General features: G+C 38.2%; 1 protein-coding gene across 9 annotated transcripts in view; it reads right to left on the bottom strand.

The window, feature by feature from the left end:
* Positions 1-25,000, bottom strand: part of DENND1A (DENN domain containing 1A) — a 497,276-nt gene that overhangs the window by 366,553 nt on the left and 105,723 nt on the right. For 7 of the 9 annotated variants that reach the window (XM_025888027.2, XM_025888028.2, XM_025888032.2 and 4 more), the window contains one exon: positions 713-756. The exons of 1 other annotated variant lie outside the window; for it this stretch is intronic. In XM_025888027.2, coding sequence (XP_025743812.1) covers positions 713-756 — 44 coding nt within the window. Of the gene's footprint in view, positions 1-712; positions 757-21,361; positions 21,448-25,000 lie in introns of those variants that run through there. One more of the 9 variants, XM_073905762.1, reaches the window with a different exon arrangement.

Below are 25,000 nucleotides of genomic sequence, written 5' to 3'. Positions count from 1 at the left end.
ATTCCCCCAGAAAAGCTATAAACCATCCCTAATATTTCTTAAGATACACACTGGAATCCGGAATGTATAACCTGGATCTACTTTTCAAGAATAGAGCAGCATCAGAACTTCAGCACTATCTTGTGATTAAAATAGTCCCTTCCACTCCATTCCATGCTTGCAGGATACAGGAAATTCGAGATGGCAGGGCCAACCGGCCAACCTCAACTTTCGCTACCATCATTAGAACCCCACCCAGAAGACCATTCCTGAATGTGTATCTTCTTCTTGGAGTACTACCATAACACACAATTTCATAATCTATTTCAAATTCCAGGAAATGTTATAAACTTTCCTCCTCCTCCCGTTTTTGTTACACTGGTTTTTGACTGCTTAAATGGCATTAAAAAAAAAAAAAGTTCACAGGCAATCCAAAAAGGATTTCCTAATGAACTGCAGACTACAGCATACCTCAAAGTAAAAAATAAAATTCGTGATAGATTTTCTTCCTTACTTTCTGTGCATTTTCCCCCTGAAGGTAACACCCCAAATCTAGCACAATATTTTCAATCTGACCTCAATATGTTTTTATTTTTTGTCTTGGGTTCCTAATTGCTCTTTCTCTTCCCTCTAAAAATTCATTTATCTCCTTCAGTAAAAAGAACAGTAATAATATGTTGAACAACTCTGAAATAAATTTTGTCATGTAAAAAATTAATTACGCATTCCGAACCTGGTCACTGTAGTCCTCCGGGAATTGCCTCTGCACCTCAGGATCTGTAAATAATTGACAGATAATATTAATTGGCTTTGGATTAGTGAGCAAGCAGAGGATCACACATTAATATTTGATCAGAAGATGATAGCAGCCCTGGCAGGGGATCCAAGGGGGGCAGCTGAGGCTGCTATGTTGATGAGCACAAGGAAGGACTCGGCAAGGCACTCCCATTACCCTCCTCCAGAAATATAAAAAAGAAAAATTTTGAAGACCTGATGCTACTGTTAACTTTAGACTATTACCTAATGCAAAAATCTTGCCTGCTGCAAATTGCCCTCAATATATTTTTCCAGAGAAAATGAGTCCTAAACCTGGCTTGACTTTTTTTTCTCTAATCAGAAGCCTCCTTTTCACAGTTACAGATGTGTGCTTGATAAACCACCTTAAACACCAGTTTCAGATTGTGTGTGTGTGTGTGTGTGTGTGTGTGCGCACGCGTGCATGCGTGCATACTGGCAGGTGGCAGGGAGCGGGAGAAGAATTCTTTCAAAGAACAAATACAAAACTCCTTGCTTTTAAAAATAAAATGTATCCTTACCAAAATACTTATGAACTCCTGAAAATACAGATAAAACCGGATGAAATTTTCTTCAGAATCAAACAATACACTTTTGGCTTGTCAATACAAACAAAATATCATGAAATGAGATATTATGTTCTACCTAACATAATTAGATTTGCTCATCAACTATAAAAATACATAGGTGAAAACACCTTTTATGACCATCTGCTTAAAATGGAATTACTAAAGGGGTCACTTGATTCTCCAATCATAATTGCAAGATAATCCAATGCCATCGTCTGTAAGTCAATACAGAACTGTACTAATTAAATGCTATTAGCACTCCATTTGCTATTGATTAGGAAAACATTCAATCTTTTCTAATAAGAATAAGAGATCTGGTTCCTCAGAGACACATTATGGGGAGTGATAAGAATAATATGTATTTGAAAAATCACGTATCAATGGAAAAGCACAGTATTTGAGGGTCCCCTCACACACTGATCACAAAACATACTATTCAGTTTTCTTAGCTATATTTTAAAACATCAATTTCCTTCTCTGTGAGAGTGAATCCACATAAAAGTTAAAACCCTCCAAAATCACAACACAAAAATGCAGTTAATCTTTCTGCAGCAAAGAATCAAAAAGGGAAAAAACTAAGGGCCTATTCACATACTACATTTAAATCCTAGAAATATCAGTTTTCAAGTCAATAAAGTCAATGGATGTTATTTTTCAAAACCCAAGGCTAATAACAAAAGCAGAAGTATTCAAAAGGGCATACCAAAAACGCAGAGCTTCCAAAAATGGGTGGTCCAAAAGACATGAAACTATCTGTAGACCATTTCAGCTCTTGAGGGATCTTCTGGTTGACTTAAAAACTGGGGATCAATTTCTTTCCTTACCCTCCCGTGCAAACACTCGATGGGACAAAGGCCATGTCTACATTGTGACCAGCAGAGTGCTGGCATGGTCCTCTCCGTGCAGGGCTGCCCTAGTGTGCCAGAGGAAGAAACTGTTGCTTCTCTCTGGCTGAAAGGGCTGAAATCACACAAGGACTTGGTCCACTTGAGACAGGAGGCCAGAGGGCGCTAATGGTGTGGCATGAAAAGCACTAGGTCTACAGGGAAGAATTAGCAGGATGCAAAGGGACAACCAGATGTCTAACACACCTCTAAAAGTGTGCTTGCTGTTGGGTTGGGGGATGGGGAGAGCCTAAGTAAGAGGGTAGCAGTTATAATCCCTAAAACATAGGTAAATCACCCTGGGGCAGGAAAAGCTGGTATTTTAGGATTTAAAATATGCTCCCAAGACTGGAAAAAAAAAAAAAAAAAAAAACTTTTAAGCCACTAAGGGGCAACATAAAACAGAAGTTGGGAAAGCCACAGAATAAGGCTTATTCTTTTTCTTCCAACTGTCACGTGGTTAACACTCTTCAACCAGAAAACTTCATATAGAAATGACTCACATATAATCTTTAATATCATGTCTTTTTGCAGTAGTTTGTGCTTCTCAGGAACCACAAATACTGATGGAAATCAAGATGGAATAAAACCAAAGACTAATTTTTTTAATCACCACTTTGTGAGGGGATGGAGGTCAGAAACCAAAATTTATGATCTATTCTTCAATTTTAAAAAGTTTCTTATTTATAGGTGGGAGAAGGAAGGTTTTTACATCTTTAGTCAACTATGTTAATAAGAAACTATATTAATAATTAACTTATTTTAAAAATGTATTTTATGCATATATACAATATGGCAGAATTCTAAAAAGAGAAGGAAACATGGATGAAAAAAATCCACTTATTTTAATATACTGAAGGTAAAGATGCCAAGATGGGAGTCATGCAAATCATACTATCCTAAACACTGCCTCAGTGGCAGGCACAACAAACATCATCAACCAAATTCCTTCAACTGTCCTAAGACTCAGCCCAGAGTGAGATTCCCAGATTTTTACAGAATCATGTTCCAAGATAATACATGGATTATTATTTACTATGATCCAAGCATAAAGCTTCTGATTTCCTTTAAGGCCCTGAGGTTTACAAAAGCAAACTTTATGGGTTCTTAACACTCTCTAAAGCAATATTTAAAAAGGGGGGGGCAATGTTTTTTAAAAACAAAAGCCCAACCTACAAAGTTCCACTCAATTAGCTCAAAGATCCAATCTGATAGTTTATAAAACTATGAAAGCCATTTTGTAAAAATTAACAAAAAACTGAAAATAATTTTTCTTAAAACGTCTATTTTGCACAGTGGGTTGAAATCATCTTTTTTCACTTTGAGTCAATCACAATGCCATAATGTCACCAAAATATCGACATTGGAAACATCTGAGTTTAAAAGGTCCAAATACAATCTGCTTTTCTCAAGCAACACAACACCCGCCTTACTAACAGTTTCAGCATGGCACATGTACAAAACCTAGCACCCTGCAGTTAAGCAAACCGCCTTTAAATTTTCTGTCTGGCAGCAATCCACTTGCGTGTCTGTATGTTTTTACAAGTACTCTATGTATTTCATTGCATCAGCTGCATTTCTTTGAGTTTTAAATGGTCTGGGAACATTTTATGAAATGTTCTATATCTTTATATGGAAAATAACATACACTGGAAAAGTGTGCATCAGTCTAATATTTATGTATCTATTTCTTTATCCACCATCCAATACTATAATTGCTAATGTTCCAAAACACCTTCTCACATTCATACCCTCACCGCCAAATGCAGTGTCACCAAACAGCTAACTTTCAACACAAAAATCTGCAGATCAGAGAACTACCAAGGAAAAAAGCAACAATTTGCTTAGGCAATTGGCAGAAAGAACAGAGTCATGGGCATATGTCAAGCTTTTTCTCAAAGAATTGTCCCTCTGACAGAAAATTAAGAACATTCCTTTTCCTTCTCTCTCAGCAACTTTCTCCAGATTTAAGTAGTAGATTCTTAAAATTAAAAATCAATTTCATCATCTCCCAGGAAAATACTTTTCAACCTAAAATATCGTATTTAAAATATCTTATCTTGCCACAAGACGTATGGTATGGTAGAGTCCATATATCTCTTGACCACATAAGCCTAAAAGAGGCAGCTGGGTCTGGAATAAGGCTTCGCATCACATCAACGTGATGGGCCACTACCTTCTTCCAGCACCACATCCATGCAAGAGGAGGTCTCCACAAAGAGACATGTGCACCACCGCTTCCACTGGAGGCCACAGGAAGCATTTCTATACTTAACACAGACATTTCCCAGCATAGGACTCCCAATAGCACAATCTGATTCAGGCGTGTAACATGACCATGCTTAAGAGGCTAGGTCCTCACAGGGGAAAAATAAATAAAGAAAAGTCTCAGAACAACTATGTCTTGATTTTTTTTTTTTTTAAGAAAGGTTAATTTTCTTCGACCTCAATTGTTCATGTTTTCTAGTCTTCTACTGTAACATACTTTAAATCTTTAAGATATACCAGATTGCCACAGGATGTTTAATTAATAGAATTAGAGTTTGGGCAAGACTTGCTGGAACGGTGCTATAAATTATTTTACACAGGCTCCAAAACCTTGAGTTCTGCCTTAGGCTTAAAGTTCCTAGAAAACGTGGTAGACAGAGCTTTTACAACAGAAATGCAAAATAATTCATAAAAGTACTGTGGTTATGTATGAGGGCTCATTTGTAGATCAGTAACTAGTATGTGTGTGTACACACACACACACACACACACACACACACACACACACTCCTTACCAAATTATTTTCCTGTTTTTCTCTGTTGCACCAATGACTCCATTTGAAGGCATGATGCTTTAACTGATTATTGAAAAATACACTGACTTCATTTTCTATGAAATGTGTGACAACTGCACACGAACCAAATGTTACAATCGTCCATAACTGGAGCTCTTTTAGGAAATTTAAGAGAGACTGCAAGCAAATGTAGCTGCTAACACGGGAATCTACACTGCTTTCACTTTTAACATGGTAGGTATCAAGGCAGAAAAAATTACATTTAATGCCCACTAAAATTTATCCAGTCATTATCCCTAGGATATTTCAGTCAATAAGAAACAAAATACCGAACATATTTAAAGCTTACAATTATAAGAATGCTTCCCTTTAAAAGCAGGACTTAAAAATTCGCCATAAACGATATAATCTTCATTGTTCGATTTCATGTAGTTTAAGATACTATCTTCCTCTCCCCCACAACCATAAATGTTAATCCAAGCTGTAATCAGATTTAATTTTCCAGATGAGAAGATGGGAATATGCTGCAAGCAGGGGATAGTCCATTACACTGCTCTTTCCCTAATGAAATGTTCAAATTTTATACACTGAAAACGTATATGCTCAGAAAGTAGTCTGAGAAGTTACACATTTTGAGGATGAGCTCAATCTTCCCCAAACACACTCAGAAATAAGCTTTTTTTCATCTTCAAGAAGAAAAGTGGTTTTTTTTTTGTATAATGTAGAATTAAAAAGTTTCTTGACACTACAATTACAAGCTGGACTCCACTAAAAAGAGCTTTAAGGACACTCCCTATTAAACTCATTGCTGCTACAAAGAGTCAGTTTCACTCACTTTATATTATAAAATACCTGAATCATTAGTTTAGCATTTTAACTGAATACAATTATCCTAGTAAACTGTTCCATTTATGATAGTTAAAATTTAATTAAAAATATATTTTTGAAAGGAATATTTCAAGTGTTTTACAGAGAAAAAAAACCATCAACACGATTTCCTTTTCCTTAACAATGAAACAGAATAATTTATGTTGTCTTTCCTTTAAAAATGTTTTTAAACTAAAAATTACTTGCTTCAAACAAAAACTGCTCATTTCACAATGCAGATTTTATCCTGAAATCACAAGAGTATACTTCACTAATTTAAAAAAAAAATTAATTTCAAAGTACTTTAAATGAACATTTGGTTTCCATGTGCAACTGGAATTTCTTAAAAATTATTCCAGGTATTAACTTTTTGCCCTAAAACATGAAGACCCTAAGACATAAGAACCTTAGTCCTCACTAATTTTATTTATTTATTTTTTAAAAGATTTTATTTATTTGAGAGAGAGAGAGATAGCAAGAGCAGGAACACAAGCAGGGGGACTGGGAGAGGGAGAGCAGGCTTCCCACTGAGCAGGGAGCCCGACGTGGGGGGCTCGATCCCAGGACCCTGGGATCATGACCTGAGCCCAAGGCAGACGCTTAACAACTGAGCCACCCAGGCGCACCAGTCCTCACTAATTTTAAAACTATGTTTCTATTCTAGTCTTTTGCTTTCACGCCAGCATTTAAAACACTTCAAATATTCACTTTCACAGCAGCCGGCCTGATAACACAGGACCAGTTCACCATCTACACCTATAATAAAAATGCAAACAGCATTATTCAGAGAAGGAGAGCACAACCCACCTCAGTATGGCAAGCAATGGAACCATTCACGTGCCAGATTCCTCCTCAAACTAACAGATTCTGCCTTTCAGACATATCCTGCTCTGATGTGACTATTTATGCATAAACAGCAGACACTGACCTATTGTTTTCAGTTGTTGGAGTTATGAATGTAGTACAGTTACCAATTAAGTGAATCAACAAGTCCTAAATGCATCAGCTGTTCTACAAATAATGAGTCCACTGACATTATGCAGTAAAATCTTGGGAGTTTCATCTCTCTTTCTAGAGAATGGTGATAGATTTTGACCAGCAAATGCCACTACTTACCAATAATTTGAAGTATTTTTCACAACTAATTCCATCTACAAAAGGTATATAAATCTGATTCTCAACCAAACTTACGCCACATAAACCCAAAAATCAAACATAAGTCAAATTCTAAAGGGGCTTTAAAATGGAAAGAGAGAGTGTACTGGAGAGAACCAAAAAGTCCAGAGAATACGTTCACTTATACTTCCCTTTTTGCCTGCTGAATATCTTAGTTTTCAACTTTATTATTTAAATATTTAGGTTTTTAAAAATTAGTTCAAGGTTTGGAACTAATTCCTAAAATCTATCAAATTGATAAATATTGATGAAGGCCCTTTTTTCTTTAATGGTTATAATTTCAGGTTTCCATTTAATTTCCCTGCGAGTTAGGATTCATTTTAGCCCTTGTTTCTGAATGAGCACCATAAGTGTCCAATTTTCATTCCAATGTGAATAATTACTTCAGACTTAACCTAAATGACAGCTGTGCCCTTTATGTACTACAAACATGACATCACTGCATACAGTCTTCATAAATAGATATATCACATCTGTCAAATCTGGTGGAAAGAGATAACTTCATTATTTACTCAAATACAACTACTGATTGCATACCCACCATGTATCAGGCACTGGGATAGACATTTTATACACAGTTTCTAATTTAATCTTCATGACAATGCTGTGATATTGGGACTACCGTAAGTGCATCATCATTAAAGAAAGCAATAGGTTACCATTTGTCCAAAGTTTGAAAATTAGCATTTATTCACAGCACAAACATGCTGATGTGACTGGCCCAGGTGATAAAAAGCCAGTCCTTGCTCTCAAGGAGTATACGGTGTGACGCAAATGGAGAATCCACCAAATTAATTAACCACAGAGTTTGACAAAGTGCTGTGCTAGGATTAGCAGAAGGGCATCAAACCTAATTCTGACCAGGACAGAAAAAACTTCTGGGACAAAGTGGCCACATGTGGAATCTAGGACTAGACCGTGGTTCATCTCATGCTACCACAAGCCCCTTTTGAACAGTCTAGAGGACAGCGAGTCAGCATTTGTTGAGGTCAGGGCCCATGTTCTACTTAGCTTTGCTACAGAAGGTTTTCTATGTTACAAATGCTTAACAAATATTTTGGCATAACAGGATAAACTCATTAAACCCTGTCTCTCTAAATGGATAAAGGGCCAATTTTAAAAATATCCAATTGAAAACAAGCCTCTGAATGCTACGGGCTTCCTTCCTAAAGACACACTGGCATATAAGTAAGCACACAATAAATATTAGTTGTTGTTTTATTATTAACCCCAGTGGAGAAATAAGCAAGCACTATAAATTAGATGGCTACAGATGTATAGGTATGCCTCAAATTGGAAATACATGTGCTCCTGAAATAAACTTTTATAAACCCAATTAAAATTTTCCCATTGCCTGCCATTACTTTAGAAATGTTATAACTTTATCAGAAACTGATTTTCTCTTCAACGTCAGTGGTTCGAAAATCCTTAAGCTACAGTTTATTTGCCTCCTGGCATCTGTTTGCTAATGATCTGTAAACATCAAATGCACTAGGGACTCTCCCAGATTTACAGAAACCCTGAGGTGAATCTCTGTATAAATTGAAGGACCTTTCTGCTAATTTCTTTGCTTTCTAAGTTTGCATTCTGGGTTCAGAAACAGAGTTCCATTAAACATTTTTGCAGTAATAATTAGAATACTAACAGCTACCATTTACTGAACGCCTATGTATACCAGCAGTTGCCATAGGTGATTTTATTATCTTAATCGTAACAACAACTCTGCCAGGTAAGTAGATGTATCCCTGTTTTATAAATAAGAGTGAGGTTCACTAAGAACAAATTCAGTTAAGCAACAGAGCTAGGATTCAGCCTGGATCCATCAGACTCCCAAGAATCCAACAGTGGCTTTCTTTTCTGGCTTTATTTATGTATGTCCTCCTGTTGATCTGTCTTCTAGTTATTATTGTGACTCAACAATAAGAATACATCTGGACAAATAACCAAAACATGTTGTCATGAAATAGGCCTTAGCAGATTATGAATGAGAGCTTTCCAATTTCTCTATTTAAACTCCTTTGCCAAGTTCAGGATATAAATAAAATGACTCCAAAGTAGCGCTCAATTCAACTAGTAAACATGATAATGAAAAGATGAATTCCTACTAACTTAGAATAATTTTGAAGATGAGAGGGTATCCTTGGATAATCTATGAAAAAAAAATTATTTGCTAAACAGAATGGATAAAAATGTAGAGGAATGTTTCCCTACTTGGAAAATGTGTTTCCCGAGTACCTCTAAACCATACTCAGAACCCCAAAGCTAAAGCCAAACTACTGCATACAGTATACATAAAGCTGAAATACCAGCAAAGGAAACATACTATGCCTGTCAACCAGAAGACTTTCTTGTCAACAAAATTCTGCCTCTCTTCCCCTGGAAACAAGCCATTGCTGCCTAGTCCTTATCTGTACTGTATATCCAAATGGATATATATATCCAAATCTGTACCTATATATCCTATACCACTTTGGGGGTGGGGAGGGGAGCAGGGAGTAAAATATACATAAAATTTGCCATTTTAACACTTTTAAGTATACAATTCAGTGGCACTAAGTCCATGCACGTTATTGTACAACCCTCACTATCATCTATCTCCAAAACTTCTTCAACTAAAACTCTGAACCCATTAAATAACTCCCAATTTTCCCTTCCCCATAGCCCCTGGAAACCACCATTCTACTTTCTGTTTCTATGAATTTAACCATTCTAGGTACCTCATAGAAATGGAATCATGCAATACCTATCCTTGTATGCCTGGCTTATTTCACTTAGCACAATGTCTTCAAGGCTTATCCATGTTGTAGCATGTGTCAGAACTCCCCTCCTTTTTAAGGCTGAATAATACTCCATTGTAATAATACATTTTATTTATCCATTCATCTGTCTACAGACACTTGAGTTTCTTCCATCTCTGGCTATCATAAATAATGCTGCTATGAGGGCCACCTGGGTGGCTCAGTCGGCTAAGTGTCTGCCTTTGGCTCAGGTCATGATCCCGGGGTCCTCGGATGGAGCCCCATGTCGGGCTCCCTGCTCAGTGGGAAACCTGCTTCTCTCTCCCTCTCCCTTTGCTCCCCCTGCTCCTGCTCTCTTGTTCGCTATCCCAAATAAATAAATAAAATCTTTTTTAAAAAATGCTGCTGCTATGAACATGAGTGTAACTATTTCTGCAATACCCTGTTTTCACTTCTTCACGACTTATGTCCAGAATTGGAACTGCTGGATCATATGGCAATTCTATGTTTAATTTTTTTGAGGACCTATACTACTTTTAATATGTTTCATGACCTTTATGTTATAAAGCTAGAACCACCTAGAATCCTCAGCCTGGCCATTAAGACCAAACACCTGGAGTGCCTGGGTGGCGCAGTCAGTTAATTTTCCGACTTTTTGTTTCGGCTCAGGTTGTGATCTTGGGGTCCTGGGATCGAACCCTGCATCGGGGTCCACACTCAGTGCAGAAGTCTGATAAAGTTTCTCTCTCTGCCCCTCTCCACCATGCAGACGCACACGCTCTCTCTCAAATAAATCTTTTAAAAAAAGGACCAAACCACCCAATTTCATTTGTTTCTTAAAAATGAATCCCCAAATCTAGCCAGGCTGATCAATCCACTTTCCCACAAAACTTGACATGCTTTGCTCATCTTTCTCTTCCCACATCCAAATCAGACCCTTCCAAAACATGCTCTTAAGCATCACAATTTATAAACATGGCCAATTGTATATTCCTATATGAATTAACATTCAATTACACTAGCAGTTTAAAAATTAAAAAAAGACAAAGAATCATGTTGTCCATCACAAGTACAGTGAATTTTAAGTGTAGCTGGCAAAGGAACAACAAAACTGGCACACTCGCGACCTTCACTTGCCTTCTGGCACTCCTGGTCAATGATCAGCACAATTCTCAATCTCTTAGCACTAAGCTCCCTTGCCATTCTTACATTCTTCCTCTGACCTAATGCTGGTTTCCTCTGTAGCCCTCTCAAGCAGTCAGTGTTTCCTCTCCATCCCTCCCACTGGCCTGGAGGCAGGGTAGGCAGCCTCTGTTCCTTGTTTCCATTTCCAGACCTTTCTTCCTCATTTTCCAAAATCCCAGATTTTAACCTGAGCTCACCAGACTACACTCCCCACTCCCACTCTGCCCTGCTGTCATCTAGTAATCCTAGCGTTACTCCCCATTCCTGAGTCACATGGATCCTGGTACACTGCCCCTCACTCTACCAGCACTCCTACCATAGTCTCAGCGATTTCAGTATGCACATAGCCAATCCTTCCAAAATCCCAGAATTCTTGATTCCTTGGCCTCCTCCCTGCCAAGGTTTTCTACCCAATCTCAACTACTCACTCCCATGGTCATATCCAAACTCTACAGTTACCAATAACTGAAACTCCCTCAATAATCAGTTTCAAGCACCTCAGCCTCCAACCATGACCCACCTCCTGCCCTTCTAGTTCAGCCCCTACAGTATTCTGTCTTCATTTTTCAATCCCACAGGGACACTATACCAACATTTTCAGTGCTCTTGATCCACCTCAGGCCCACCCTATCATCCTCACCCAGCTTAAATTCTATTTATAACCATTCCTTTCCATACATCTTCGACATCTTTGTGTCTTTACTTTGTCAACTTCACTTGGCAAAAGTCCAACAATCCTTGTTAAATCCAAAGATCCACCTGCACCCCTGTACCAGGTGGAGAAAATCACCCTATTATGCTTAAAATACTAAAACACTACCTTCAAATTTGGATTATTTACTGTAAGTGAGCTTGAGTAAGTACACCACATTTTTCTTAATTCATTCACTCTCTTGGTCTCCTCCAAGAGTATTTCATACTTTCCTCTCCCCCTTCAAACCTCCTCCATCCTCAGTTGCCACTAATTACCTCATTTGCTCCTTCACTGAGAAAACCAATCAGAAGAGAACTCCCACAAGCCTCCATCACTACTCCTACCCACTTATTATCACTGACCCACAGACGCGGCCTTCATCCTACTACCATGAAGAACTGTCCATGCCCCCTTGCAAAGGCTCTTCCTCCACTTGTGAACTAGGATCCCATCCCTCTCACCAACTCAAACACTGCTCTACCAATTCTCCTGTGTTATAAATTTGACCTCTCTACTAGAGCTTTCCCAGGAGCACGCAAACAGACTGTTATTTCTGCAAATCTTTTTTAAAAAGGTCAAGCCCCCCACAGCTACCACCCCATTTCTTTCGTTGTCTTCAAAGCTATATACTTCAAAGAAATGTCTGTACCCACCTTACCAGTTCCTCTCTTCTCACTCTCCTGAGCCTGTGCCAATCAAGCTTCTACCCCACCACAGCTGTGAAACTGCTCATGTACTAATGACCACACCAACTCACTTCTTACCCCTAACATCAATTATCAATCCTCAGTCCTCATCTTACTTGACCTATAAGCACCCTTTGACATCCTTGATGGGTTCCACTTTCTCTGTTTATGTGGCTTCCACAGCATCCCTCTCCCCTGCCTCACTGCTTCTCCTCAAGCTCCTTGCAGACCTCTTCCAAATGAAGGGCCCCAGACCTCAGTCCTTGGACTTCACTTTTCTTTCTTGATGTCCTCTTTTGCTGGTCTCTTTTAGTCTCATCACTTCAAATACAAATATGCACTATCAACTTTACATTTATTTCTTCCAACTCCAGACTCATTTATCTGTCTACTACTCAACATCCCCACTTGGATGCCTAGCAGACATCTCAAATTTAACATGTCCAAAACTGAACTCCTGATCCTTCTCCCACATTTCAGATCCAATCTGCTGGGCAATCCTGTCAACTAAATCTTCAAAATAAATTCAAGTTCTGATCATTTCTCTCCATCTCCACACTACCACGCTGGTCTAAGTCACCATCATTTCCACTACAACGGTCACCTAACAGGTGTCTGCTTCTGCCTCCATTCCCTACAGACTGTTCTCAAAACAGCAGCCGGAGTAAGTCACATCCTCCTTTACCAGCAACTCTCTGACCTCACTTCCTATTACTCTGTCCCCCCCCGCCAACCCCGACTCCCTGTTCCAGCCACACAGGTCTACTTGCTGCTCCTCAAACATGCAAGCCATGCTTCCACTTCGTGGACCTTTCCCTTGCTGTTCATTCCGTGAGATAAATACCAAGGAATGGGGCATGTGCTGTCTTCATTCACAAGTTATTTTCCTAGTGCTGCCTTCCCCAATCACCTTATTTAAAATTATAATTTTCCTATCCCCACACCATTCCTTATTCTCTTTTCCTGTGTTTTCTCCTTAGCACATTTTATCATCCAACATACTATACTTTCTTATTATCTGTTTTCCCCTACTAGCATATATGGCAGGGATTTTTGCCTATTTTGTTCACTACTAATATCCCCAGAACCTGGAATTGGGCCTAGCACATAAATAATGAATGAGTCAAAAAGAATGAAGGAGGAAAGGGAGCATAAATTCAACCACTCTTTCCAGCAAATAATTTGGCAATATGTTTCCAAAGCACTAAGAAAGTCCACAATCCATACCCTAGTAATTTGCTTCTCAGTATCTATCCCAGGGAAATAACTGGAAATACAAGTAATTGCTTTTATGTTTATTTCAAACTTCATTTCAAAAATTGGGAGTATTAATAAGCTCAAGTGACCCAACACCTATGCCACCATTAAAATTAGGTTGTGTCTGTAATAACATGGGGAAATGCTAACACCACTGCATTATGAAGAATTAAGTCAAAACAGAATAGAGAGATTTATCACACTGTAACAGCAATTACTATTTTTTAAAAAAGATTTTCAAAAGACAGTAAATGGAAACCCACCAAAACTTCTAGCTATGAGTGCCTGAACTGTGAAATTATAGGGTTTTTTTTCCTTATTTCCTGAATTTTCCACATCTTTAAACAAGGTTCATAATTTAAAAAAAAAAAAATAAAACAAAAACAAAAAACCTTTGTAAATAAAGAAATATGCTCCTCAGAAATTTGATTTAAATGGCCCACAAAAGCATATAAGGTCCCCATCTGCCTCTTCCAGGAACTTACCCCTGACTACTTTGGCCCACATTGACTGATTTCCTCTGAGCTTCTGTAATATTTACTGTTTTGGTAGCATCTAATTATTAACACCTGATTGTACACCTAATCATTTACTATCTTAGACTGTTACTTCCCTGTTTAAGGACTTCTCTTCTTAATAAATAAAATAAACAGCTCCTAAGACCAGGACCCATATCTCCCTACCATCTGGACTCTTCCCAAGAATCAAGGCACCACAGCGTTCAAGCACAGTGCTGAGCACAGAACAGACTGCCTTCCATAAATGCTTTCTGAATTGAACTCAACTCTGAAATGCCTTTGTAACATTTCCCAAGAAAGATTTAGGGATGCTTCTAGTCAAGTCTCCTCCAAAAGACTTTACAAAATGCCTATGCTATGTCACATACTGTGAGAGGCATATACCTTGTCATGTCACTTAAGCTTGACAGTTCTGCAGGGTAAGTATTGTTACCCCAGCAGCTCATCATTACACAGATAGGTAAATGTAAAAGCCAAGATTTGAACTCAGAGATTTACCTCAAGAAACTACTGGTTTTAATCACTGTGCTTAATTATATAGCTTACTAGGTCCCTATCAGTCTTTCCCAGAAATCTACCCGACTAGAGGTCTTCATCATCGTGCAGACGCAACAGAGTTTATGAAACTTTGGCATGCATCAAAATCACCTGAAGGGCTTCATTCAGTTTCTGTCTCAGTAGGTCTGGGTGGCACCCAAGAATTTCCATTTCTAACAAGTTCCAAGGTCAAACTGATGTTACTCATCTGAGGACTGTATTTTGTGAATAACTATTTTACAGACTTGACAAAATAGGTCTGAAGTTCCTTAGAAAAGCTGAGACATCTGCAATTTCATCTTTGAGTCTCAGCTCAGGTACTACTTCTCAGTTTAAATTCTCTGACTTTTCCTCCCCACCACCAGCAGATCGATTGCCCCTCTTATGCACTGATCCCAAAGACTCTAGAGACTGGCTCACTCTACTTTGAGCATTATGTTACTATTACATTGTGTGTGTACATAATGCATTATATAAATCATATATATGTTCTACATATTATATGCATATAAACCACTATTAACACTATTACATTAAGACACCTATTACAATCTTCTGTGGGTCCCCTAGTATTATAAAGGCTGGAAAGCTGAAAACTATTTCTCAAAGGCCCCTGCAACTAGGATACCAGGTATAATTTTGGTTCTGCCAATCAGATCCACTTGGTGAGACCTGAAATTGAAGCACAGTCAAGAAGAGAGCCAGGAGGTAACATGAACTAGCAGGAATGGCCTGATGGCTCTGGAGGCAACAAATTTGATGGAGACTTTCTAAGCCCAAGTAGTCAGAGGTGGGAATACCCTGGGGCTGACATTTGGGAGAGCAACTTCCAGAATCTCCCAGCTTCCTGACATGGCAGAAGTGGTCATTCTTTTGGTGCTACTTCTGCAGTGTGACTCTGAAAGTCATTCCTGGAGATTTGCCTGAAGCATATTCCTCCACTCTTTCCAATGATTCTGTAAGACTGAATTCTCTGTAGTCACTCCTTTTCTGATGGAGTGGTCTCTCTATCTTCAACTAGACCTTGACTGATACACATCTTGTGCATACCTCTTTCCTATACTTAACACAGGACAATCTTCCATCTACTTGCTAACCTTCCCTACCTTAGCCCAAGCCTTCTTGATAGTTGAACCACTTTTATTTATCTTTGTGTCTCCTACACCTGAGCAATATCTGACTCTTAACACACAATTATGTTTAGTAAGCTTTCAGACAATCACAACAATCATTATAACATGAGAAAGATTTAGCATGAATATTAAAGTGTCAGCCTGGGCATCAGCAGGCCTAGATTCTGCCACGATGTGATCATAAAAAAGTCTTTGAATATGAATTCTCTCAAATATAAACTGAAAGTGTTGACTAAAAGAATTCTTTGGACTCTAAAATTCTGTCATCCTATGATCTAAAAATCCTCAAGACAACTCACTGCTTTGGTAAAATGTCCATGTCTACAAGTAACCTTTAAAGGAAAATAGCCTCGAGGAAAGCACTTCTTTCTGGTTTTCCCCGTGGCCAACCATCCCACAGAGTTAAGACTCTCATAAAAGAAAACAAAACAAGGTCCTTTCAATGAAGTAAAATTCTAAATTTAAGCAGCAGTGGCCAATACTTAAATACCATTCTATTGGTACTTTTAATTGGTACTTTAATTTAACATGCCTTTTTAATTAAGGATTTAGGAAGTCTGAACACTGAAATATGTATTTTCCATTAAGAAGCAATTAACTCAGTAATTGTCCTAAACTAGGCTGATAGACTTGACATAACAGTGAGAATTTTAAAGCCTCCTTTCGTCCTCTCGGCTTGGCTCCATGACTTTGCTTCCATGGTTTTACTCCATTATCTGGGGGAGTTTCCTCCCTCCTGCCATTACTATAAAACCTGCATTTTATAAAGGCCCAGCCTCCATTTCAACCAATAAAACCTTATATATAGCAGATAACAGAAGGATTCTTAGCTTGGACTAATGCTATGAGAGCTTTCCTCCTCAATTTGCACGTCTTCAATAGTCTTAAAAACACAACTCTCCCCTGGGTGAAAATCAGCAAGGTTTCCCCAGCCTCTGGACTCCCCATCCATGCCAACGGACAAGTGAGGGCAGGCTCCGTGGAGCCAGGTAAGGAGCCAGGGCTTGAGAAACAGGACACACAGGAAATGTGGGCTGTTGGGGGTGTAGAGGGGAGCAGTTAAGAGGGCAGCAGAAGGCTGGTACACAAGACAGAAAAACAATCCAAACCCTACAGTGCCTCTACCACTGTCAAAATTCCAATAATTTCAAGCTCTTCAAGACAAAATAAACTAGGATTCTCAAGAGAATTAGTCTGTGCTCAGGGAGCACTGAGATAAAGGTTTAGCAAAGACGGTCTTCTTATGGTTTCTCTCAGATTTGCTCACACAGTCCCTCACATAAATTATCTTTGAATAAACAAGCAACTTATCCCTGAGAATAGGAATGGGACTTTGTCAGGGTTGGTTCTTCCCAGCTACAACTGGGGGCGGGGATGGACAACTGAATTCACAGGATGCAGCAAACTGAGATTATGGAAGGCTAGCTCAGGGCACTGATCAGGCCCTTCTCCCTATGCATCCTCGTCAGAACAAACCCGCTCTGGACCCTGCTGCATGGGGCCTTGCCCTACCCTAGAAGTATGTAATCCAAGTAGCACTGCTACCTCCAGCATCTCACCTAATGGTAGACAACCCATATGCTGCCACAGTAGCTTAACATACACAGCCAAGTCTAGTTATATGCCTTCTGGAAGCCTCTGGCACCTGCAGGATTATACAAACAGTAAACAAGAAGGTGATCCCTGTGCCTGAGAGGAGAAAGCCAAAGACTCAAGGCTAATGAAGCTGTTTAGGAACCATCCAGGCAAGATCACTCCAGACTATGACCCGAGAGGGTGGTGTGGACTGGATTTCAACATGGACTCTTCTAGTAACCAGCTGTGTGACCTAGTGAAGGTTATTTAACCTTTCTCTGCTTAGTTTCCTCATCTGTAAAGTGGGGATTAAGATAGCATCTATTTTATAGGGCATTAAATAACGCACTTAAAGAAGTTGAATTAATGCCTGGCATGTGGTAAGCTATCAGCAAATTTTAGACATTACTATCATTTTTAATGTTATTTTTCATACTAGTGTGGCAAGTGAAGAGAAGGAGCACTGAAGTCTTTCCTTTTTTCTTTTTTAAAGATTTTATTTATTTGAGAGAGAGAGAGAGCGAGAGAGTACAAGAGGGAGAGCTGCAGTGGGAGAGCGAGAAGCAGGCTCCCCGCGGAGCAGGGAGCCCGATGCGGGACTCGATCCCAGGACCCTGGGATCATGACCTGAGCCGAAGGCAGCCACCCAACTGACTGAGCCACCCAGGCGCCCCAGCACTGGACTCATTCCTAAACTAGAATCTCAATTCAACTACTTACCAGTTGTGTGATCCAGGACAAATCAGTTTTTCCGAGCCCCAGTGCCCTCATCTATAAATGGGGCATTAATAATGTCTGCCTCACAGGATTTTCAGGATTAAGTAAATAATGGAAGTGAAGCACTTTGAAAGGTAGCTGGCACCTAGCAAACGCTTAATACTCTGCTTCCTCCCAAAGCCACCGTTACGTAGGAGGCATATGAAAACTCGCAACCGCTTCTGAAGTAACCAGTGCTTCTGTTCCTCTCTGTGAGCCACTGCTTCCATAGAATCGGAGTCCTCACCACAGCTCTATTTCTGAGCTGGACTTAAAAATCCTGGCCTTTCCTCGTCAGTGCTGCGGGCTTGCTGCTCCCCTTCTTTGCCCAGTGAGACACGTGATAGTTTACATTTGTGCCGTTATCCTGGTTAGGCTAGAGAGGAGCCCTTACTCATGCTGGGCTCCTCGCCAGTCCTTGTCCTCAACTGCTCACCACTGGCCCTCCCCAGGAAGGTCCAGTCTTGAGGAGCAATAATAGGAGGCTGTCATACTATTCTGACATTTCCTTTACAAAGTGGGGGGGGGGGGGAAGAGTCCAGTGAGTCATTCACTGAATTTACATGCCCACTACTAGTAGCATGTTAGGCACGAAGAGGGCATCAAGAGACAATGATCTACAGTCTCTCCCTTGTAAGAGGCAACAAATACTCTCCTGAAGTTGCGCAGGTACAGCAGAAATTGGGACAGTTTTGAAAGAAAGGGTGAACAGGTAAATTAAGAACTCTTATACCAAGGCACTTAGCTGGGCTAAGCAGCTTCATTAGCCTTGAGAACCTTGAGAACTCTTATACCTGGCTCTGCTTTGGCTTGGGTCATGATCCTGGAGTCCAGGGATCAAGCCCCACATTGGGCTCCCTGCTCATCGGGGAGTCTGCTTCTCCCTCTGACCCTCCCCACTCTCATACGCTCTCTCCACTCTCTCTCTCAAATAATAAAGAAAATCTTTAAAAGAAAAAAAAAATCAAATGAGGTAAGAAAGGCAGTAGCCTCTGCCAAAGAATTGTATCTGCTCCTCTAGCCCTTACCAACATAGTCCAGGTGTTATCTAGGTAGCCAACATTTTGATTTGAGCTTGAATTCTTTCATCCTTCTTGCATGAAGCCTTGACTAGATCCCATTAAGCGACCAACCCTGCCTCTCCTCTCGTAGCCTTCAAAACTGAAAGCATTTCCAAAGGAGATGGGACAGCAGACCCTTTACCTTACCACCCTGAAAGATGCCAGAAAAGGGTTGCAAAGTGGTGCTGAAGTTTTATGGTCCCCTAACTCCTGTTGTTTTCTTCCCCTCATCAGTTTGGCAAAGGTTAAAAGTATGGGAAACATCTGGAGACTGAAGCATCTGGGGAAACAAGCACTCTCATACACTTGGTAAATGAGAATGTGGTTGGATGGAAAGCAATTTAGTATAATTTTTCAGCAACACAAACAGAATCAATTTTAAATGTCCATGCCTTTTAAGTCACCAATTTTATTTCTAGGAAAGCATTCATGGAACTCATCGAAGCACTGCCTTCTACAGAAAAGTTCATGAGCGTTTTATTCAAGATATTGAAAATATGAAACCACCCAAACATCAATCAACAGGGCAATGGATAAATAAAGTATGGGAAACCCATGCCATAGAGCCATTTAGGGGGATGTGAAGCAACTGGAACGCTCATATGCTGCTAGAGGGAGGATACACTGGCACAACTACTTTAGAAATTTGACAATATTTAGCGAAACTCAACATACACCCAACTCATGACCCAGTAATTCTACTCTTAGAAACATACCCAAGAGAAACAAGTGTGTATGTTTACCAAAAGACATGTACAATATTCATTGTAGCTTTTTTGCTAATAGTAAAATAAAAATGTCAATCAATGGAAGGATGAACAAATTGTTATATTTACAGTGGAAGACTGTACAGCAATTAGAAAGAATGAACTAGGGGCACCTAAGTGCCTCTGTCGATTAAGTGTCCGCCTGGTGATTCTGGCTCAGGTCATGATCTCAGTGTCATGAGCTTAAGCCCCGTGTCAGGCTCCATGCTCAGCTGGGAGTCTGCTTGAGATTCTCTCTCTCTGCCCCTCTCCCCACTCATGTACTCACTCTTTAAAATAAATAAATCTTTAAGAATGAACGAACTACATGCAACAACATGGATGAATCTCAGATGTATTTTTAAACAAAAGAAAACTACATGATCCCACTTCTATGAAGTTCAAAAACAAGACTAATACATAATGATAATAAAACAGTTGCCTTTGGAGGCAGGAGAAGAGAGGATGCTAAGAGGAAACACAATGGAGCCTGCTGGGGTGCCACATCAGGTGTTTTACCCCAGCTTTATTTAGGAATAATTTAAGGTGTCCAACTTGATGTTTTGATATACATATACATTGTTAAATAGTCACCACAATCCAGCTACATAATACACCCATCACCTCACACAATTACCTTTTTCGTGTGTGGTGAGAACGCTTATTTAAGATATACCCTCTTAGCAAATTTCCAGTATACAATTCAGCATTGTCAACTGTAATCACATTACTGTAATATAAATGATCTTGATCTGGGTAAGGGTTACACAACTATATACATTCACGAAGCTACACACTTTGTGGATTTACCTCTTTCTAAATCTCAATACATTTTTTAAAATAATAAAGTGATTTGGAACTATAAATGACATGAAAAGGTGTCGTCTTTAATAATTTTTAATTGGACCCCTGAAATACTTTTATATTGACTGCCATACAGATTTAACAAATATTAACTTTTTACAACTTCATTTTGGTACATTTTACATATTGCATAGTTCACCCATTTCAATTGTATACCTCAGTGATTATTAGTAAATTTACCATCTTGTGCAACCATCACCATAAATCAGTTTTAGAACATTTTCATCATCCCAGTGAAATTCCTCTTGCCCCTTTACTGTTAATCTATTTTCCTACCTCAGTTCCAAGCATTAATCTACTCTATGCCTCTAAATTTGCTTTTCCTGGACATTCAATAAGTGTGATCATACAGTATGTGGTGTCTTGTGTCTTGCTTCTTTCACTTAGCATGTTTTTGAAGTGTGTCCATGCCATGGCATATATCAGTAATTTCTTTTTATAGCTAAATAGTTTTCCATTATATCAATATACCATGTTTTGTCTATTAATTCACCAACTGATGAGCAGAAATATTAACTTCTACAACATTTCTATTTACAAATATAGCTAAAGCCCCACCTTCCACCTTCATCTCCTTCTTCTCCTTCCAGAGAATCACCATTGTCTTGAGGTTAGCGTGCAGCCTTCCCCTCCATGTTTTTATACTGTTAATACATATGAATGCACACATGACAAAACAGTTTCATAATTTTAACATTTACATATCTGTATACTGCTTTTTCAACTTGCTTTTACTCATAATTATATTTTTGAGATTTGTCCAATTTGTTGCAAGTAGATTGGATTCATTCAATTGCTATACAATTCTCCGATTACAAATAAGTCCTAATTTATCCATTTCCTCTACTGATGGTCATTTAAGTTTTCAATATTTCTCTATTACAAAAAAAAATGATGCTATGAACATTCTTGATTATATCTCCTTGTGCACATGTGAGAATTTCTCTACATCATCTACTTAAAAGTGAAACTGTTGGTTCCAGGGTATGAGCACTTTTCTCTTTACTAGGTATTGCCAAAAGAGTTGAGTTTTTGCTGCCCCACATTTTCACCAATACTTGGTATTATTCAACTTTTAAATTTTTCTACCACTCTCATGTAAGAAGTAGTATCTCATATGGCTTTGATTTGTATTTCCTTGATTTTTAATGATGTAGTCTTTTTATATGATTATTAACCATTTGAATCTCTTCTTTTGTGACCTGTTTAATATTTTTTTGGTCTGTTTTCCTGTTTCTTTCATGTTCCTTATGTATTTAGATCCCAAGCTTGCAAAAATTGCCCTTCAATCTGAAAATTGTATTATGTTTACAGTTTCTTTTGCCATACCAAAATTTTAAATTTTAGTGTGGTTAAATCAAGTCTTTCCCATCAGGGTTTGTGCTTTCTCATAGCTTATTCAAGAAATTCTTTTCTATCCAAATCTCTAAAAATATCCTCAGATTTTCCTCCAATACTTTGAACTTTTGCTTTTTAATGTAGGTCTTTAATCCAGCTGAAATTTATTATGAATGCTATGAGCAGGGAACTGTCTTCAAGAGGATAGTCAACTGTCTCAAAATAGCAGAACTGCCTGACACAGCCATTTGCTAACTCCTAAGGGCAGCCAGCAAAGTCCTCCTCATCCAAAAAAATATTTAAGGTAAGGATTGATATTTCTTAATATCCCTTAAACATGACAAGTCATAGCTAATGATATTTGGTAGGACAGAATAAACCAGAATATACTGGGTCAATTTTTCTTAGACCCAAGGAAAAGGACTGATTCAGCTTTATCCAACAAAAGCGTAATGACTCCAAACATACTAAACTATGTAGCAAGTGAAAATACTGGGCAATAGCAAAGTGGTCAGGCATTCCTCCCAGCTTTCTTTGTCACAGAAGTTTTAAGAGTTTCATGGGGACACAAATCCAAACTTTTATCTAGCCTCAAAATTCACACTCTCACACCTTCCCACTCCTTTTCAAAGCTTAAATTTAGAAAAAGGTCACTTAGGTAATGTATCTTAATAGTTACAATGTTAAGAGAAACGTCTTACTTGATACTGCTGTAATCATCACTAAACTTCATTCACAGTGATATCTTGAATAAACTAACAAAAATTATTTCACTGAATATAAATCTTCATACAACTACTACTATTTTGTAACTACTTGGGAGGTTTTTACATAATATTACACTTACCATAATAATTTACATAATACAGCTAGTATCAAGCAGTTAAATGTGAATTCCTTGTTCTCTTGAAAAAGGGAAAGAACACCATTTTAAGTTAATGATATGTTTCTGAATATGACACTCCAAGGCATTCTTAAGAAGGTGTGTAATATGGAGATTGATAATTTACCAAATAAATTCACTGTGATCAATTCTTTTATAAAAATTCACAGGAACTATTAATGAAAGCAAATGTTAATTTAATATTTTTTACCCCTTCCTTCTTCTGCCGACTATTAGAACTTATTGAGAATACAATTTTTTTTAACAGTATTTCCTTGGAAATGCTATAATGCAACTGCTATATAATTATCTCTTAGGCTGCAAATTTTCAGCATTCTACATACTTTATAGTATATTTTACATATACCTAAAAATGTAAACTCAATGGTCAAAGAAACAAAAAAGGTACTCTTTGGTTTAAATATTCATTAAGCATAATAAATTCAATTAGACACAGTATGAGGTTTTCCTCAAAGCCATACAATAATATAAGTTTGTATTGTTCAAATATTCTCATTGTTATACAGGTTGTCACATTTCACTTTTAATAGGAACTGACTCAAGGAGACCTTGGAACAAAAGTATCCTAACCAAGAAGCAGTTCCCAAAGTGTCATGCTAAAAAAAACATTACTCTCCAATTCACACAATTCAAACAATCAAATCAGAGAACAACCACTTCTTTATTAATAGAACAATGCACAGTAGTTTCCTGTGCCCAAGTGATGCTACCTAAAAAATATTTAAACAAGAAAAACTAAAGATGCAATAACTGGAATAATATTAATACTAATACAATAATTTTAAAATTGATCAGTTAAGATCTTATTCACTGAATGATATTTTCATGAGTTTAGCAATGATTCCAACTTCAGCTGAAAACAAATGAATTAAAATTCCTCACAGGAAATCCTACTGCTGACAATCTTCTTCATTAAAAATATAAAACTAAAAACGATTCAACCTATAAAGACTAAATCCCACTAGAAAAGAAGAGATGTGGCTAGGTAGGAAATTAGATCTTACTGAAATTAAGATGATGGAGATAAAATGTTACCTTCATTACAAAGATATCACAAACAGCTGTATTCTTTAAAATTATTCGTTCAAGATATAATTTGCTCTCCTGCAGTGTCAGATGCTAATGCAACCAATTTTATACAATCTAAGCACTGTCTACAGATGCACCTTCTGTTTTTAAATCAGCAGGAACCACTGACCAGCATAAGCAGTATTCCTAACTAGATAATCAGCAAATGTGTAAAGCCTGACACCTCCCCAATATACATTTGACCACAGAACTGCTTCAGTAAATTCACACAACTATAAACAACTGCACATACTCAACAAATCTAATTCAAAAAGCATCAAAAAATCAATTATGGCAAATAGCCATTGTGCTGCAGATCAGGAATAACTTCTAATACCAAAAATGGGGGAACTGTTTTAATTTATTAAAAGCATGTTTTCTAAGAGAATTCCTAAAGATACACATTATTATGACCTATCTGATTTTCCACACTGACTTTATTATTCTCCTTTATTACATAACATCTAACAATACGAAGAGACGAAAACATCTATAATTTAGTCTTTCAGGACAATCTAGCAATCCGTACAAAAACAAAACAAAACTAGTGGAGTGATTCAAAAGAATAGGAAAACCTAGAGCAATATATTCAGAGGGTAAGGAGAAAGGAAACAATTATTGAGGACCTGTTTGCCATACGGGTCCCAAACTGACTTCACATTTTCCTTTTTAATCTTCACAGCCATCCTATGAAATAGGCACAATTATTCTTTACAGAAGAAGAGAACAAATCTCAGACGTTAATTGATTTCCCCAAGGTGACAAAGCTACTAAGGGACAAAGCCAAGATTTAGCCTAAAGTCTGTACAACTCCAAACTATCATCTACACCAAGTTCTACACACACACACACACACACACACACACACACACACACACACACACACA

The sequence above is a fragment of the Callorhinus ursinus genome, unplaced genomic scaffold (assembly GCF_003265705.2).
Source record: "Callorhinus ursinus isolate GAN/ISIS: 27379988/994484 unplaced genomic scaffold, GSC_fseal_2.0 scaffold24, whole genome shotgun sequence".
NCBI lineage: Eukaryota > Metazoa > Chordata > Mammalia > Carnivora > Otariidae > Callorhinus > Callorhinus ursinus.
This window is presented reverse-complemented; position numbering and strand designations above follow the sequence as displayed.